The sequence below is a fragment of the Sander lucioperca genome, chromosome 1, assembly GCF_008315115.2.
Source record: "Sander lucioperca isolate FBNREF2018 chromosome 1, SLUC_FBN_1.2, whole genome shotgun sequence".
NCBI classification, from domain to species: domain Eukaryota; kingdom Metazoa; phylum Chordata; class Actinopteri; order Perciformes; family Percidae; genus Sander; species Sander lucioperca.
Window position 1 is genome coordinate 35,406,591 of NC_050173.1, and position 19,432 is coordinate 35,426,022.

Consider the following 19,432-nt stretch of genomic DNA (forward strand, 5'->3'; position numbering starts at 1 on the left):
GTGCCATATGTAGAAATAGATGAAAGTCCCTTTCACTGCTCTTTTTTGTCAGGGGTTACCCCTGTGTCTTAAATTAGCACAGCTTGGCTTTGAGGCGACTTCAACAAACTCAGTCTCTATTTCCAGGGTTAAGAAATAGCTTGGTGGAACATGAAAAATACATATTACAATGAACCAATTTTCATATCCATATTTGAAGAAAGTAAAAAGTACATCAGGGTTAACACTTGAGAACTATGTATCTCCATATGTGATGATTTCTAAGATCCAGTACTTGCTCACAACATCCACTAAAAATTAAAAGGGTTGGTTCACCCAGATTAAAAAATAACATATTTTCACACTTACCTCGACGGGTTTTCAGTCATGCAGATAGTTTTGGTCGTACTTGACCAGGTTTTGAGATATCAATCTCTAAGACTTCATGGTATAGCATAATATAGTCACCTTCCGTTGCCTTTGTGGTCCTTTATCATTCTCTAAATGTTGTCATTATAAACGGTATAGTACATTACAGGAAAGCTGGATTTTCAGTATAAATGGAGTGCTTTTCATTATTCCGTATTTGTGGTACAAAATATAGAAGAAAAGAGAAGGATATCAAAAATAGAGAAGGAAAAAGGTTGTGATGGGATGTCACTTTGTAGAAAAAGTGAAAGACGATAAAACTGAAACTAGACCATGAATTCTGCTGAAACCAAGCATTTCCTTTAAACTGCATGACTTTCTATCTGACAGTGGAGTTGAAGCTATGTAGCATTTCAGCATTACATTGTTGTTGAGTTGTGTACTACATTATTCCAAATGTTTCCAACAAGTTCAAACCCGGAGAAATCGGATTTTATTCTTGGACATGGAGCGTATCACATTCTGGCGAAACACGGTAAACAGCTGATAATAAGTCAAAGTAATTGTAAATGACAATCTCACAGATTTGTACTAAGTAACAGTAAAGTACAGTACAGTGTTTTAACACTAATTGCATGCACTTTTGCAATACAGTAATCGAGTAGAGATAGGCTTAATGCTAAGACAAGTCACTCATGTTAAAGCTATAGTGCGTACGTAGTTTGTCTCCCCCATTAGAAATTCTATGTAATGATAACAACACTGTCGGTGCATCCACATGACCCACTTACGAATACAGAGTTTTGTGGAGCTGACAGGCTTAATTAGCTTTGTATCAACTCATTTAGCAAAGGATTCAATATAACAGATATTTCTTCATATAAAATACTCACGCACTATAGCTTTAATGCTTGGTGATAACGTAATAACGTTACAACATTTCAGACGCTCATAAAGTTATGCATGACTGTTTTGACCACTGATAACAGCGTTAGGCCACCCCACGATTGATATGGTTAGCTTCCTTATGGTCTGTTTTGAAATCCTGGAGAAGACAGCCCCACGTGAAGCGTTCGGAAAATCATTTGCAGCTATCGTGATTGTAGGAGGGTGTAGCCTGTTTTCTTTGCTTGTCAGTGAAGAGAAACTGCAGAGAAAAAGATAGTGTACACGTGTGTACATGAACCATAATAGTAACCTCTGCCCCATTTCCCGCCACCGGTAGACCTCTTTGCTTGGGAGGAGAGGCGCTCCAGAGACATCTCCTTAAATGGGGCAACCCTTATTGTTGAGCCCTGTTGTAGCCTATATGTGTCAATTGACAAATCCTGAGGGTCCCTGACCTTAGAGGACGCCTAAGGTCCTCTAAGGTTCCTCTCCGAGGGAGTTATCCTCGCCTTAGAGGAGTTATCCTCTAGGGCGTCTTCTAGACACAATTAATTACTATTACTATTACTTACACGTATTAGATTGAGGTCACCAAAGCTGCATGCATACTCTGAGATTGCAGGTTCAATAACCCACCAACACCATGTGTCCCTCAACTCTGATAGGGGCGGCTCATAGCAGCTTAGTCTCATAGGCTGTAATGCTCTACACCCACTCACCAACACACACACACACACACACACACGCGCACACACTCTGGCATCCACCTGAAACAAACTTTGCCCTCTTTGACTCTAGCTAATCTCTCTAGCTGCATTTATTACAGCTTCTTTCGATCATCTTCTCCACAGGAAACAAGATTTTTTGCGAGGACCGGTGTCATCTCGACCAAAGAAGAAACCAACAATGTCCAGCTTCATGAAAGTCTTTCTGCTCCTGGCTGTCATGGTCTGCATCTCTAAAGCCCAAAGAGGTTGGTTTGTTGACAGACACTGAGAGTAGAAGAAAAATATTTTATTTTTGATACATTTCAATATGTTTTGGTAGCTTTTAGAAGAAATTAAATTAAATTACTTCATTCCTTCCTTTTTACATAATACAAGAACAAAGCCTTCATCAACCAGAACAGTGTCTGTGTCAACGTGTCAGGGATAGAATTGCCTCAAAGACTGACATAAAGGACATCCAGATCTACCCAGCAACCACCTACTGTAACAAAGTGGAGATTGTGTAAGATACACTAACATCTTTAATAAAGATTGTGGGAATATGTGATGTTAGTGCAATAGAAAATAATGATTTGCTATTTGCATTTTTTTGTGCTAATAGGAGGCTTGTATCTTCCTCAGCAAAAATGAAACCATAAAACCTAGAATGCCATTTTAATCCAAGTCTGGCCTCAGTTGTAGTGAAAATTATAATGAACTCCTGCTAAAACAATAATAACCTCAACCTCAAGGCATTTCTAGTCATCAGTCTACCTGCCAGAATCATTTATGTATCTGTTTATCTGCTATATTTGGTGAAGAGAATCCTTTCACCTGAGCTCACCTCTACTGTTTATTTCAACAGTGTCACCAACAACAGCGGCCTTCGCTACTGCCTGAACCCCAAGCTGAAGGCAGTGCAAAAACTCATGGCTTCCTTCATGTGAGTATTTTTACAGACATTAATCCAAGCCTCATCTTCAGAATACACTGACCACCCAACTATTAATATCAAACTTTCTGTAAATCTCCATATTTGATAGAAATAACAGTAATGAGTGACATATTGCCTTATCCACGCTGTTGTAATGGGTCTAATGTGTGTTCTTCTTGTTTTATGGTTATTTCTAGGAAACCAAAAACCTCCACTACAGCCAGACCAACTGAGACCACTTCCACCCCATATTGAAACAAAAATCTGTTGGATCAACATGCAAATAAATAAACATCAGTTGCACATATTATAAGCATGTTTACTGAAAATGATTTATTTATGTTTACTATACTGACTTTTTGTTAAACTAATGTGACGTTTTCTTGTGCAGTCAACATAATCCGCTAAAGTAGGTCTAACACCACTGAGTTATAAAGCTTTGAAACCTTTTATTTATTAAGTATTTTGTATATCATTATACCTGGGGCCAGATGATATAAACGATGTGTATGCACACAAAAAAAGTGTACGCCTTTTCCCATACATAAACTGGTTAAGGAATGATAAAGGAAGAATGTGCACCTCACACATACTTCAGACCAGGCGTACACACAGTTTTAGAGGTAGCTGTGGCTACCTTATAACTAACTGTAGGAGTGGACATGAGGCTCATGCATGTGCATCCAGTTCAGAACGGTTAATATGTAAAACAGAATCAGGATCCCACGTTATTCACAATGTCATGAATAGTAGATCCGTCTTTTGTTATTGTTTTGATTGAGAGACCCCTAGCGGCAAAATATTGTATACGTTTAAATTGGCACAGCTTGGCTTTAACCAATTTCTAAAGGATTAAACAAACTTAAGATATGTAGCTTGGTGGAACATCGAGCAAAAATAAATGTTTACTATCAAACTAATTTCAAGTCCAGATTTCACGCAAGTAAAAAGTAGTAAACTATGTCTCTTCATCTATGATTTTTGAGATAAATTGTAGGATTGTATGCTCCACTTGCCCACAAAACTGGATTGTCTTAAAAATGTGCTGTCACCACGCTTAAAGGGTTGGTTCACCCAGATTAGAAAATAACATATTTTCACACTTAGGCCTACCTCAAGGGGTTCCCAGTCATGCAGATAGTTTGGGTTTTACTTGCCCAGGTTTTGATCTCTGACTTCACCTCCAAAGGAGATAGATATCTCAAACCGTGGACAAGTAAGACCAAAACGTTCTACATGACTGGAAGCCTTTTGGACATTGACATTTTGGAGATATATGTCTTTCCCAGGGCCCTGCTTTTATCAGTAATGCAGCACTATAGCATATAGTCACCTTCTGTTGCCTTTATAGTCCTTTATCATGTTCCAATTCTTATCATTACAAATAGTACATTACAAGAAAGCAGGATTTTCAGTATAATTTAATAAGTGTTATTCATTATTCCATCTTTGTGGTCAAAATACAGAAGAAAAGAGAAGGATATAAAAAAATAGAGAAGGAAAAAGAAGTTGTGATGGGACGTCACTTTGGAGAAAAAGTAAAAGAGGACATAAAACTGAAACTTACATTTAGACCATGCTTTCTTCTGAAACCAAGCATTTCCTTTCAAACTGCATGGCCTTTGGAGGGCATATTAGATCTCTCCGACAGTGGAGTTATTATCTAACAACTAGAGAATATAATAAGGAAATTAGGATCCGAATCCATCATTACTGTATTATATACTGTGTATTATTACTTATAATACTGACTTTTTCAAACCACAAATGTCAGGACAGTGTAACTACCACGCAGCTACAGTGGAAAGGAATGAAATCATACTTGCCGTCATTTTCTTCTGAGGACTCACACGTTTGTACGCTCCAAAGGTGTTAACCACTGATACATACGGAACCAGACGTTAAGATCACCAGCCCACACTTTGTGTTGCCAAATATAAATTGTCTACGCAAATGTGAACTAACTTGATTGAAATTTCATCCAAAAGCATTTTTTACCAAGTCTATTAGAAATGGAGGATTAGCACTCTCGTGTACTGACATGTCAAATGATTCAGCATTTTTTATATTTTGCTTTTTTTTCCTGATTGTGACAGAAGGGACATAACAACATGATACAATGAAAACGATTTAATGTCTTTTTTTACATTATGGAATTTTATTGTCACTAAGACACATTCAGTTGGGTCTTTGCTTGATTGCTTTGTTTGTTTAAAATGAGATACTTGTATGAACACCATCTACTTACATGCACTCTACAGGGAGACACAAATGTAACTTACAAACATTGTACTCATTAGACAGAAGCTTTGTGTTAACTTTATATTGCAAATACATATAAAGTAGAAATAACAACACAGGTGACCACAATGCAATCATTACCCTAGATATTTTTTATAAATAATTTCTACATGACCCATTTTTTTGGATCTTTGTTCTTCATATTATCAAAAATGAATAAAGTGTGCAAATGTCTAAAAACATTTGTTCATAGGTCACGTGGCAATTTACACAAATAGTGTGTACAAGTTTGATGTCAATGTTAAGTTGCAGGTTTACAGTTCCAACAAGTTACACTTGTCTTTATATTCTTATTCTCATACATGATATTAAAATGTAGTTCAAAAATCTTAAATCTGGTTAAATTATTAGTAGCCACAGGAAAAGACAAGTGGAATGAGTGAGTAGGTTTTTTTGTGGTTTTTGAAGTTTCACTTTCCAGTCTCAAAGAAATTCCCTTAATCACAGGAAGTATGATGATGTATGTGTCTGAGAAGAGTATTTAAGACCACCCTCAGCCTCTATCTCTCACAGTTCTCCTGTCAACAAACTTCACTCTCTTTGACTCTAGCTAATCTCTCCAGCTGCACTTGTCACAGCTCCTTTCTACCATCTTCTTCACAAGGAACAAGATTTTTTCGACCAAAAAGGAAACCAACAATGTCCAGCTTCATGAAGGTCTTTCTGCTCCTGGCTGTCATGGTCTGCATGTCTGAAGCCCAACGGGGTAAGTTTTCACACTGTTTCAGCATTTACAACTCTAGCATAGACAATGTAACGTTCTTTTTCTACATTTGTATACATCTTGGCAGCTAAAAGAAGAAATCTGTGCAGTAGAATTCTAATTACACTTTACTTTCTTCGTAGGCCATCAATCAGATCAGTGTCTGTGTCAACGTGTCTATAATGGAATTGGCACAAAGACTGACATAAAGGACATCCAGATCTACCCAGCAACCACCTACTGTAACAAAGTGGAGATTGTGTAAGATACACTAACATCTTTAATAAAGATTGTGGGAATATGTGATGTTAGTTCAATAGAAAATAATGATTTGCTATTTGCATTTTTTTGTGCTAATAGGAGGCTTGTATCTTCCTCAGCAAAAATGAAACCATAAAACCTAGAATGCCATTTTAATCCAAGTCTGGCCTCAGTTGTAGTGAAAATTATAATGAACTCCTGCTAAAACAATAATAACCTCAACCTCAAGGCATTTCTAGTCATCAGTCTACCTGCCAGAATCATTTATGTATCTGTTTATCTGCTATATTTGGTGAAGAGAATCCTTTCACCTGAGCTCACCTCTACTGTTTATTTCAACAGTGTCACCAACAACAGCGGCCTTCGCTACTGCCTGAACCCCAAGCTGAAGGCAGTGCAAAAAATCATGGCTTCCATCATGTGAGTATTTTTACAGACATTAATCCAAGCCTCATCTTCAGAATACACTGACCACCTAAATATTAATATCAAACGTTCTGTAAATCTCCATATTTGATAGAAATAACAGTAATGAGTGACATTTTGCCTTCTCCTCGCTGTTGTAATGGGTCTAATGTGTGTTCTTCTGGTTTTATGGTTATTTCTAGGAAACCAAAAACCTCCACTACAGCCAGACCAACTGAGACCACTTCCACCCCAGGCAGCACCAACACAGCTCGCATCTGACTCTTTAGCTCCTTGGATCAATAAGAAGCTGATGATAACCTCCGACCCCAAACAGAGGCATCTTCAATTAATGTAGATGTGAAATGAATGAAACGTTTTGTCTATTTATCTTCTATTTATGCTGATGTGCACTTACAGTATATTTCCGTTCTATTTTATTTCCTCTAATCTGTTTTTGTAAATATGTATATATTGTAGACTAAGTTTTCTGCATGTTGGTCATTTCTTTGTTTTTAATAATAAAAAGAAATCAAGGAAGCATTGAGTTCTTGTTTTCTGTTCCAAGTCTGTTACTGTTGGTGTTCTACATCAACAGTGCTTCCTTGTGTTTCAGGGCTGCCAATGCAAGAAATGCACTAGGCTAAATGTGTCAGTTCACATATCCTGTGATGTTATGCAGGATTAGGTTGCCCAACATTAAATATCAGGGGGAGTTATATAGAGTTACCCTCTAAGGCAGTGGTTCCCAACCTTTTTTCCTTGGCGCCCCCCCCACTTATGTCTAAGAAAAGCTGAGCCCCCCCCCCTCCGAAACCGAAGTTGAGGTAACTTTCCCTTACTTTCTTTTTTGATACAGAGGAGTTATCAGCACTTTTACGTTTCTCCACCATGTTTCGTTCATAAAATAGTGATGCCGTGGCGGCAGGGAAAACGAGGATGATAGCAGCTAGCAGCTAGCAGCTGACCTGATGACAGCAAGGGTCCCAGGTTAAGAGGTCCCGGAGGTTTGGCCTACTAAGTAGCCTGCCTACAAGTTTAAGCGAGAACAAAAATATATAGTTTTTATACAGACTTTTGTATACATTATATATTCTAGTGCAGTGGTTCCCAACCTTTTTTCCTTGGCGCCCCCCCTACTTATGTCTAAGAAAAGCTGAGCCCCCCCTCCGAAACCGAAGTTCAGGTAACTCTCAAGATAGAGCCTTACCTTCTTTTTTGATACAGAGGAGTTATCAGCACTTTTACGTTTCTCCGCCATGTTTCGTTCATAAAATAGTGATGCCGTGGCGGCAGGGAAAACGAGGATGACAGCAGCTAGCAGCTGACCTGATGACAGCAAGGGTCCCAGGTTAAGAGGTCCCGGAGGTTTGGCCTACTAAGTAGCCTGCCTACAATTTTAAGCGAGAACAAAAATATATAGTTTTTATACAGACTTTTGTATACATTATATATTCTAGTGTATTATCCTAATTTGTTTAACATGTGCAAATATTTTTTTTTACCTCAACCTCAAACCAGATAAAGACTTGCGCCCCCCCTGTGATCTTTGCCGCCCCCCTGAGGGGTCCCCGGACCCCAGGTTGGGAACCACTGCTCTAAGGCATCTTCTAGACACAATTAATGGGTCTTACTAGCACTTACATTAGCAGATACCAGGACACCAAAGCTGCAGGCAGACTCTGAGATTGCAGGTTCAATAACCCACCAACACCATGTGTCCCTCAACTCTGATAGGGGCGGCTCGGATCAGCTGAGTCTTATAGGCTGTGATGCTCTACACACACACACACACACACACACACACACACACACACACACACACACACACACACACATACACACACACACACACGCACACACTCTGGCATCCACCTGAAACAAACTTTGCCCTCTTTGACTCTAGCTAATCTCTCTAGCTGCATTTATTACAGCTTCTTTCGATCATCTTCTCCACAGGAAACAAGATTTTTTGCGAGGACCGGTGTCATCTCGACCAAAGAAGAAACCAACAATGTCCAGCTTCATGAAATTCTTTCTGCTCCTGGCTGTCATGGTCTGCATCTCTAAAGCCCAAAGAGGTTGGTCCATCAGGGCCTCGGCATTTTGTAGTCCAGTAACCCAGTAACCGGTGACTTTGCGCGGGTATGGAGCGCCGCTGGCTTCCCTTCCTGACGGAGATCCGGCTAGCTAGCTCACAGCGAGTCTATGAAGTGGACACACCGGGCGGCGAGGCAGCACCGGGCCACTATCATGTAGCCTGCTGAGCTCCTGCTGAACTGCGACACACAGTCAGACAAATTTTGCAATTAGCCATCAATTTTCGTAAAACGGCCCATATTTGACCTCTACATAGTTGATTTCTCGCATAAAAAAGTCTCAGAAGTGAATTTAGTAATTAAATAGCGTACCTCTGGAGATCTGCATGACCTAGCTAGATTCAGAAGACTAAGCTGACCTCAGGTCAGTGGTGTAGCCTATGCAAATTTTGGGGCGTGACAAAGACTTAATTGATTGATGGTTTTGGGATCCTGACGTCAGGATCCAGCTTTGTTGAGATTGCCCATTTTCAGCGGCAGTTTCAAAATGTGAGATTTGCAGAGGATAGGGGTATCAATGGGATTTTGAACTTCTATGTATGTCTTATTTACCCACCGAACTGTCGTTATTCAACTATGACAAGGTAAAATCGGTTTTGCATTCTATCACCCCTTTAAGATAAACTAACATCTTTAATTAAGATTGTGGGAATACGTCCTAATTAGAAAATGATGATTTGTTGTTTGCATTTTTTGGGCTAACAGGAGGCTTGTATCTTCCTCAGCAAACCTGAAACCATAACACCTAGGATGGCATTTTTGCTGGCCTCAGTTATAGTATAAATATAATGAACTCCTGCTAAAGCAATAATAACCTCAACCTTTTAGGCATTTTTAGTCACTTATCTACCTGCCAGAATAATTTATGTATCTGTTTATCTGCTATATTTGGTGAAGAGAATCCTTTCACCTGAGCTCACCTCTACTGTTTATTTCTGTGTCACCGTCAACAGCGGCCTTCACTACTGCCTGAACCCCAAGCTGAAGGCAGTGCAAAAACTCATGGCTTCCTTCATGTGAGTATATTTATAATAATAATAATAATACCTTTATTAATAAAGCACTTTTCAAAACAAGTTACAAAGTGCTTTACATTCATTTAAAAAGCAACAACAACAACAGAAATTACAGATAATAAACAAACAACAATAAAATCAATAAAAAGCTAGTCTAAAGTAGTGAGTTTTCCCTGATCTCCTCCTGTTGGTCGTTCTATAGTCTCCCGTTGCCAGACCTTCCTCCACAGCGGTGCGGAGGAGGGTCTGGCTAGTCCACACAGCATTCCTGGATAGGAGAAAAGCGTGCTCTGGTTTCTTGGCATTTCTTTAAACCAATCACAATTGTCTTGGGCGGCGCTAAGCGCCGGACGGAGTAACAGCGCCTCTGCAAAATAGCCTCGGGAAGGAACTTGTTTTGGTGGAACATGTGTACGTTCAAAGGTTGTTTTAGTCGTGCAACAGAAAACTCTGATTGGGCAGATAGTCTAGCTAGCTGTCTGGATTTACCCTGCAAAATTCCAACACAAAGAAAGAGGAAGCTGACGGATATCCGGCCGAAATGAGGGACATCCGGAACTGTCCCGGAAACGAAACGTCGTCAATATACTGTAGACTAGTTGATTCACAACTGGGGGGCCAGAGCAGAAAAGGCCCGATCAACAGATTTTTCTATTAACAGATATGAATCCAAGCCTCATCTTCAGAATACACTGACCACCCAACTATTGATTTAAATATTTCAGTAAATCTCCATATTTGATAGAAATAACAGTAATGAGTGACATGATGCCTTCTCCACGCTGTTGTAATTTTTCTAAAGTGTTCTTCTGGTTTTATGGTCATTTCTAGGAAACTAAAAACCTCCACTACAGCCAGACCAACTGAGACCACTTCCACCCCATATTAAAAAAAAATCTGTTGGATCAACATCCATCCATCCATCCATCCATCTTCGTCCGCTTATCCGGTATCGGGTCGCGGGGGTAGCAGCTCCAGCAGGGGACCCCAAACTTCCCTTTCCCGAGCCACATTAACCAGCTCCGACTGGGGGATCCCGAGGCATTCCCAGGCCAGGTTGGAGATATAATCCCTCCACCTAGTCCTGGGTCTTCCCTCTGGATCAACATGCAAATAAATAAACATCAGGTGCACATATTATAAGCATGTTTACTGAAAATGATTTATTTATGTTTACTATACTGACTTTTTGTTAAACTAATGTGACGTTTTCTTGTGCAGTCAACATAATCCGCTAAAGTAGGTCTAACACCACTGAGTTATAAAGCTTTGAAACCTTTTATTTATTAAGTATTTTGTATATCATTATACCTGGGGCCAGATGATATAAACGATGTGTATGCACACAAAAAAAGTGTACGCCTTTTCCCATACATAAACTGGTTAAGGAATGATAAAGGAAGAATGTGCACCTCACACATACTTCAGACCAGGCATACACACAGTTTTAGAGGTAGCTGTGGCTACCTTATAACTAACTGTAGGAGTGGACATGAGGCTCATGCATGTGCATCCAGTTCAGAACGGTTAATATGTAAAACAGAATCAGGATCCCACGTTATTCACAATGTCATGAATAGTAGATCCGTCTTTTGTTATTGTTTTGATTGAGAGACCCCTAGCGGCAAAATATTGTATACGTTTAAATTGGCACAGCTTGGCTTTAACCAATTTCTAAAGGATTAAACAAACTTAAGACATGTAGCTTGGTGGAACATCGAGCAAAACAATCAATCTCTGACTTCTGCCTTCACCTCCAAAGGAGATAGATATCTCAAACCGTGGACAAGTAAGACCAAAACGTTCTACATGACTGGAAGCCTTTTGGACATTGACATTTTGGAGATATATGTCTTTCCCAGGGCCCTGCTTTTATCAGTAATGCAGCACTATAGCATATAGTCATCCTTTGTTGCCTTTATAGTCCTTTATCATGTTCTAATTATCATTACAAATAGTACATTACAAGAAAGCAGGATTTTCAGTATAATTTAATAAGTGTTATTCATTATTCCATCTTTGTGGTCAAAATACAGAAGAAAAGAGAAGGATATAAAAAAATAGAGAAGGAAAAAGAAGTTGTGATGGGACGTCACTTTGGAGAAAAAGTAAAAGAGGACATAAAACTGAAACTTACATTTAGACCATGCTTTCTTCTGAAACCAAGCATTTCCTTTCAAACTGCATGGCCTTTGGAGGGCATATTAGATCTCTCCGACAGTGGAGTTATTATCTAACAACTAGAGAATATAATAAGGAAATTAGGATCCGAATCCATCATTATTGTATTATATACTGTGTATTATTACTCATAATACTGACTTTTTCAAACCACAAATGTCAGGACAGTGTAACTACCACGCAGCTACAGTGGAAAGGAATGAAATCATACTTGCCGTCATTTTCTTCTGAGGACTCACACGTTTGTACGCTCCAAAGGTGTTAACCACTGATACATACAGAACCAGACGTTAAGATCACCAGCCCACACTTTGTGTTGCCAAATATATTGTCCACGCAAATCTGAACTAACTTGATTGAAATTTCACCCAAAAGCATTTTTTACCAAGTCTATTAGAAATGGAGGATTAGCACTCTCGTGTACTGACATGTCAAATGATTCAGCATTTTTTATATTTTGCTTTTTTTCCTGATTGTGACAGAAGGGACATAACAACATGATACAATGAAAATGATTTAATGTCTTTTTTTTTACATTATGGAATTTTATTGTCACTAAGACACATTCAGTTGGGTCTTTGCTGATTGCTTTGTTTGTTTAAAATGAGATACGTGTATGAACACCATCTACTTACATGCACTCTACAGGGAGACACAAATGTAACTTACAAACATTGTACTCATTAGACAGAAGCTTTGTGTTAACTTTATATTGCAAATACATAAAAAGTGGAAATAACAACACAGGTGACCACAATGCAATCATTACCCTAGATATTTTTTTTTTAAAATAATTTCTACATGACCCATTTTTTTGGATCTTTGTTCTTCATATTATCAAAAATGAATAAAGTGTGCAAATGTCTAAAAACATTTGTGCATAGGTCACGTGGCAATTTACACAAATAGTGTGTACAAGTTTGATGTCAATGTTAAGTTGCAGGTTTACAGTTCCAACAAGTTACACTTATCTTTATATTCTTATTCTCATACATGATATTAAAATGTAGTTAAAAAATCTTAAATCTGGTTAAATTATTAGTAGCCACAGGAAAAGACGAGTGGAATGAGTGAGTAGGGTTTTTTTTGTGGTTTTTGAAGTTTCACTTTCCAGTCTCAAAGAAATTCCCTTAATCACAGGAAGTATGATGATGTATGTGTCTGAGAAGAGTATTTAAGACCACCCTCAGCCTCTATCTCTCACAGTTCTCCTGTCAACAAACTTCACTCTCTTTGACTCTAGCTAATCTCTCCAGCTGCACTTGTCACAGCTCCTTTCTACCATCTTCTTCACAAGGAACAAGATTTTTTTGACCAAAAAGGAAACCAACAATGTCCAGCTTCATGAAGGTCTTTCTGCTCCTGGCTGTCATGGTCTGCATGTCTGAAGCCCAACTGGGTAAGTTTTCACACTGTTTCAGCATTTACAACTCTAGCATAGACAATGTAACGTTCTTTTTCTACATTTGTATACATCTTGGCAGCTAAAAGAAGAAATCTGTGCAGTGGAATTCTAATTACACTTTACTTTCTTCGTAGGCCATCAATCAGATCAGTGTCTGTGTCAACGTGTCAGGGATAGAATTGCCTCAAAGACTGACATAAAGGACATCCAGATCTACCCAGCAACCACCTACTGTAACAAAGTGGAGATTGTGTAAGATACACTAACATCTTTAATAAAGATTGTGGGAATATGTGTGATGTTAGTGCAATACAAAATAATGATTTGCTATTTGCATTTGTTTGTGCTAATAGGAGGCTTGTATCTTCCTCAGCAAAAATGAAACCATAAAACCTAGAATGCCATTTTAATCCAAGTCTGGCCTCAGTTGTAGTGAAAATTATAATGAACTCCTGCTAAAACAATAATAACCTCAACCTCAAGGCATTTCTAGTCATCAGTCTACCTGCCAGAATCATTTATGTATCTGTTTATCTGCTATATTTGGTGAAGAGAATCCTTTCACCTGAGCTCACCTCTACTGTTTATTTCAACAGTGTCACCAACAACAGCGGCCTTCGCTACTGCCTGAACCCCAAGCTGAAGGCAGTGCAAAAAATCATGGCTTCCATCATGTGAGTATTTTTACAGACATTAATCCAAGCCTCATCTTCAGAATACACTGACCACCCAACTATTAATATCAAACGTTCTGTAAATCTCCATATTTGATAGAAATAACAGTAATGAGTGACATTTTGCCTTCTCCTCGCTGTTGTAATGGGTCTAATGTGTGTTCTTCTGGTTTTATGGTTATTTCTAGGAAACCAAAAACCTCCACTACAGCCAGACCAACTGAGACCACTTCCACCCCAGGCAGCACCAACACAGCTCGCATCTGACTCTTTAGCTCCTTGGATCAATAAGAAGCTGATGATAACCTCCGACCCCAAACAGAGGCATCTTCAATTAATGTAGATGTGAAATGAATGAAACGTTTTGTCTATTTATCTTCTATTTATGCTGATGTGCACTTACAGTATATTTCCGTTCTATTTTATTTCCTCTAATCTGTTTTTGTAAATATGTATATATTGTAGACTAAGTTTTCTGCATGTTGGTCATTTCTTTGTTTTTAATAATAAAAAGAAATCAAGGAAGCATTGAGTTCTTGTTTTCTGTTCCAAGTCTGTTACTGTTGGTGTTCTACATCAACAGTGCTTCCTTGTGTTTCAGGGCTGCCAATGCAAGAAATGCACTAGGCTAAATGTGTCAGTTCACATATCCTGTGATGTCATGCAGTTACCCTCTAAGGCGTCTTCTAGACACAATTAATGGGCCTTACTAGCACTTACATTAGCAGATACCAGGACACCAAAGCTGCAGGCAGACTCTGAGATTGCAGGTTTAATAACCCACCAACACCATCCCGCGTAATGCTGACAGGGGGGGCTCAGATCACATGAGACTCAAATGCACACATCTTCAACCCGGCAGCACAGAAGATTCATACAATCCACACAGTTTCTAGGTTGGAAATTAATTCAGTTTCCGACCAAATGTAAAATATGGTCACAACATTCCCTTCTGTTCCTGGGTTATGGTATTGAATAATGGCCAGAAATGTGTTTTTGCAGATCATTAAGATGTCCTTTGACCTTTTGGATATAATGTCATCACTTCATTATTTTATCCTTTTAGACAATTGTGTGAAGTGTTGTCATAATTAGCGTATGAATTCCTGAGTTATGGCCAAAAACGTGTTTTGTGAGTTCACAGTGACCTTGACCTTTGACCTCCTAAATGAAATCAGTTCATCCTTGAGTGAAAGTGGATGTTTGTATCAAATTTGAAGAAATTCCCTCAAGGCGTTCCTGAGATATTACGTTTAAAAAATGGGACAGACTATCGCCGGTGCAGAGGCTTAAACAAGACCTAGATGTTTCGGAGTGCAGGGGCACTCCTGAGGACCTTTTTGACTCTGTGGTGGCATCAGTTATCTCCTATGGAGTGGTTTGCTAGGGCGGCAGCATCTTGACTATATTGACAGGAAAACACTCAACAGACTTTTCTCTGCAAAATGTGGATGCTTCACACTTATCTTCAACCCGGCAACACAGAAGATCTTTACAGTCACCACAGTTTCAAGATTAGTATCACCAATTCACTATCCATCCAAATATCTCCCCGTTTCTGTTCCTGAGTTATGGCATTGAATAATGCCCAGAAAAGCATTTTTTCAGAACATTGCGATATCACAGTGAAGTTGACCTTTGACCTTTTGGACATAAAATATCATCACTTTATTATTTTATCCTATGAGACATTTGTGTGAAATGTTGTCGTAATAGCAGATGAATTCTTGAGTTATGGACAAAGATGCATTTTGCCGGCTAGATGACACACACACACACACACACACACACACACACACACACACACACACACACACACACAGACTATCATGGCTGTCGTGGCTGGTAAATATTCAAGCTTGCTCAGTGCAGTCTGTCTGTCAGAATGAAAATGCAGTTCATCAGAGGTAGCAGCAGTATACTGTACCACTGCAAAGCACCATGTGATAAATAAATGCCCCAATAAATCAACCAGAGAAGGTCCTGATATGAGTCACATTTTTCTACGCTTACATTTATTGTGTTGGAAAAGAATTTAATTTGTGTCATAAGCTCTTCTGTGACATTTGTTTTAAAGAAGTGACACTTGCTGACCACCTGACCACTGTTGTTTAGTATGTGCCATATGTAGAAAGAGATGAAAGTCCCTTTCACTGCTCTTTTTTGTCAGGGGCGACCCCTGTGTCTTAAATTAGCACAGCTTGGCTTTGACCGATTTCTAAAGAATTCAACAAACTCAGTCTCTATTTCCAGGGTTAAGAAATGTAGCTTGGTGGAACATTAAGCAAAAAATACATTTTTACTATAGACCAATTTTCAAGTCCAGATTTATAGAAAGTAAAAAGAACCTTAGAGTTAAAGTATGTCTGTCCACCTATGATGATTTTTAAAATGCATTGTAGGATTGTATGCTCCACTTTGTCAAAAAACCAACTGGATTGTCTTAAAAATGTGCTGTCACCACGCTTAAAGGGTTGGTTCACCCAGATTAGAAAATAACATATTTTCACATTTAGGCCTACCTCAAGGGGTTCCCAGCCATGCAGATAGTTTGGGTTTTACTTGCCCAGGTTTTTAAAATATAAATCTCTGACTTCTGCCTTCACCTCCAAAGGAGATAGATATCTCAAAACTGGGGCAAGTAAGACCAAAACGTTCTACATGGCTAGTAGCCATTACAGGTAAGTAAGAAAATGTGTTGTATTTATTTATATTTGTAGTTGAACTGATCATGTAAAAAATTCATTTTTTTTCTGAAATTTGGCATTTTGGAGAAATATGTCTTTCCCAGGGCCCTGCTTTTATCAGTAATATGGCAACATAGCATATAGTCACCTTCTGTTGCAGTTATGGTCCTTACTTGTCATTACAAATGGCATAAGGAAAACAGGCTTTTCATTGTAAGTTAATTGATTTTTACTTTAATTCCAACTTTTATGTCAAAATACAGAAGAAAAGAGAAGGATATTAAAAATAGAGAAGGAAAAAGAAGTTGTGATGGGATGTCACTTTAGAGAAAAAGTGAAAGAGGACATAAAACTGAAACTTACATTTAGACCATGCTTTCTGCTGAAACCAAGCATTTCCTTTCAAACTGCATGACCTATGGAGGGCATATTAGATCTCTCTGACAGTGGAGTTATTATCTAACAACTAGAGAATATAATAAGGAAATGAGAATCAGAATCCATCAGATATTACTTATAATACTGACTTTTTCAAACCACAAATGTCAGGACAGTGTAACTACCACACAGCTACAGTGGAAAGAAATGAAATCATACTTGCCGTCATTTTCTTCTGAGCACTCACACGTTTGTACGCTCCAAAGGTGTTAACCACTGATACATACGGAACCAGACGTTAAGATCACCAGCCCACACTTTGTGTTGCCACGCAAATCTGAACTAACTCGTGTACTGACATGTCAAATGATTCGGCATTTTTTTATATTTTACTTTATTTTCCTGATTGTGACAGAAGCAAAACTACAACATGACACGATAAAAAAGATTTAATGTGTCTTTATTCTATATTATGGAATTGTATTGTCACCAAGATACATCTTCAGTTCAGTTGTGTCTTTGCTTAATTGCTTAGTTTGTTTTATATTATATATTGCAAATACGTAAAAAAGGGAACTAATAACACAGGTGACACAATATGCCGTCATTAACTTTGATATTTTTCATAAATAATTTCTACATGGATCTTTGTTTTTCATGGTATAAAAATGAACAAAGTGTGCAAAATGTCCAAAAGTATTTATTCATAGGTCACATAGTGTGTTTGAAAGTTTGATGTCAACATTAAGTTGCAGGTTTACAGTTCCAACAAGTTACACTTGTCTTTATATTCTTATTCTTATACATGATATTAAACTAAACTAAATTATTAATAGCCACAAGAAGTGGAATGAGTGAGTAGGGTTTTTTTGTGTTTTTTTAAGTTTTACTTTCCAGTCTCAAAGAAATTCCCTTAATCACAGGAAGTATGATGATGTATGTGTCTGAGAAGAGTATTTAAGACCACCCTCAGCCTCTATCTCTCACAGTTCTCCTGTCAACAAACTTCACTCTCTTTGACTCTAGCTAATCTCTCCAGCTGCACTTGTCACAGCTCCTTTCTACCATCTTTACCACAAGATATTTTGAGCACGGGTGTCATCTCGACCAAAGACGAAACCAACAATGTCCAGCTTCGTGAAGATCCTTCTGCTCCTGGCTGTCATGGTCTGCATGTCTAAAGCCCACGGTAAGTTTTTATACTTTTTCAGCATTTACAACTCTAACATAGACAATGTGAGATTCATTTTTCGACATTTGTATACGTCTTGGTAGCTGTTAGCAGAAATCTGTGCAGTGAAAAGATTTGTAATGAAATCTAAAAAAACCCCTTGTCTTTTTCTCTAGGTCTTAATCAATCAGAACACTGTCTGTGTCAACATGTCAGGAATAGAATTGGCTCAAAGACTGACATAAAGGACATCCAGATCTACCCAGCAACCATCTTCTGTGGCAAAGTGGAGATTGTGTAAGATAAACTAACATCTTTAATTAATATTGTGGGAATGTGGGAAGTTAGTGCAATAATGTGTCATGATTATTATATTTCTTGTGCTAATAGGAGGCTTGTATCTTCGTCAGCAAACCTGGAACCATAAAACTTAGAATGGCATTTTTACCGGCCTTGGTTGTAGTGAAAATTATAATGAACTCCTGCTAAAACAATAATAACCTCAACCTCAAGGCATTTCTAGTCATCAGTCTACCTGCCAGAATAATTTATGTATCTGTTTATCTGCTATATTTGGTGAAGAGAATCCTTTCACCTGAGCTCACCTCTACTGTTTATTTCAACAGTGTCACCATCAACAGCGGCCTTCGCTACTGCCTGAACCCCAAGCTGAAGGCAGTGCAAAAACTCATGGCTTCCATCATGTGAGTATTTTTACAGACATTAATCCAAGCCTCATCTTCAGAATACACTGACCACCCAACTATTAATATCAAACGTTCTGTAAATCTCCATATTTGATAGAAATAACAGTAATGAGTGACATATATATATCGCTGTTGTAATGGGTCTAATGTGTGTTCTTCTGGTTTTATGGTTATTTCTAGGAAACCAAAAACCTCCACTACAGCCAGACCAACTGAGACCACTTCCACCCCAGGCAGCACCAACACAGCTCGCATCTGACTCTTTAGCTCCTTGGATCAAGAAGAAGCTGATGATAACCTCAGATTAAGGCACTTTCGATCGAAGGCACTTTCGATTAATGTAGATGTGAAATGAATGAAACGTTTTGTCTATTTATCTTCTATTTATGCTGATGTGCACTTACAGTATATTTCCGTTCTATTTTATTTCCTCTAATCTGTTTTTGTAAATATGTATATATTGTAGACCAAGTTTTCTGCATTTTGGTAATTTCTTTGTTTTTTAATAATAATAATAATAATAATAATAATAAAAATAAAAAATAAAAAAAAAGAGCATTGAGTTCT

The 19,432-nt window shown here is 38.3% G+C and overlaps 3 protein-coding genes and 1 long non-coding RNA gene across 8 annotated transcripts; 3 read left to right on the top strand and 1 right to left on the bottom strand.

Annotated features, from left to right (window-relative positions):
* Window positions 1-1,965: 1,965 nt before the first annotated feature.
* LOC116064354 (C-X-C motif chemokine 10-like) lies at window positions 1,966-14,454 on the top strand. Of its 5 annotated transcripts, XM_031319515.2 has the most exons (5): window positions 1,966-2,204; window positions 2,335-2,425; window positions 13,460-13,500; window positions 13,845-13,922; window positions 14,111-14,454. In XM_031319515.2, exons 1-5 carry the CDS (start codon window positions 2,143-2,145, stop codon window positions 14,187-14,189), a joined length of 351 nt encoding a protein of 116 aa, XP_031175375.1. In that variant the 5' UTR covers window positions 1,966-2,142; the 3' UTR covers window positions 14,190-14,454. The 5 variants fall into 5 exon arrangements, with proteins under 5 accessions (XP_031175375.1, XP_031175378.1, XP_031175377.1 ...); XM_031319518.2 differs by lacking the exons at window positions 13,460-13,500; window positions 13,845-13,922; window positions 14,111-14,454 and adding exons at window positions 2,809-2,886; window positions 3,075-3,180 and having other exon boundaries at window positions 1,984-2,204; window positions 2,335-2,466; XM_031319517.2 differs by lacking the exons at window positions 13,460-13,500; window positions 13,845-13,922; window positions 14,111-14,454 and adding exons at window positions 2,809-2,886; window positions 3,075-3,187 and having other exon boundaries at window positions 1,992-2,209; window positions 2,340-2,466.
* On the top strand, window positions 5,674-7,094 carry LOC116064353 (C-X-C motif chemokine 10-like). The gene is made up of 4 exons (XM_031319514.2): window positions 5,674-5,884; window positions 6,025-6,142; window positions 6,485-6,562; window positions 6,751-7,094. The coding sequence occupies exons 1-4, from the start codon at window positions 5,818-5,820 to the stop codon at window positions 6,827-6,829; spliced, it is 342 nt and encodes a 113-aa protein (XP_031175374.1). The 5' UTR covers window positions 5,674-5,817; the 3' UTR covers window positions 6,830-7,094.
* Window positions 12,233-18,102, bottom strand: LOC118496374. The gene is made up of 2 exons (XR_004898940.1): window positions 18,062-18,102; window positions 12,233-13,128 (listed from the first exon to the last, which is right to left on the bottom strand). It is a non-coding gene; the product is annotated as an uncharacterized LOC118496374 (long non-coding RNA).
* Window positions 17,964-19,360, top strand: LOC116064356 (C-X-C motif chemokine 10-like). The gene is made up of 4 exons (XM_031319519.2): window positions 17,964-18,176; window positions 18,335-18,455; window positions 18,785-18,862; window positions 19,046-19,360. The coding sequence occupies exons 1-4, from the start codon at window positions 18,113-18,115 to the stop codon at window positions 19,122-19,124; spliced, it is 342 nt and encodes a 113-aa protein (XP_031175379.1). The 5' UTR covers window positions 17,964-18,112; the 3' UTR covers window positions 19,125-19,360.
* The last annotated feature ends 72 nt before the right edge of the window (window positions 19,361-19,432 follow it).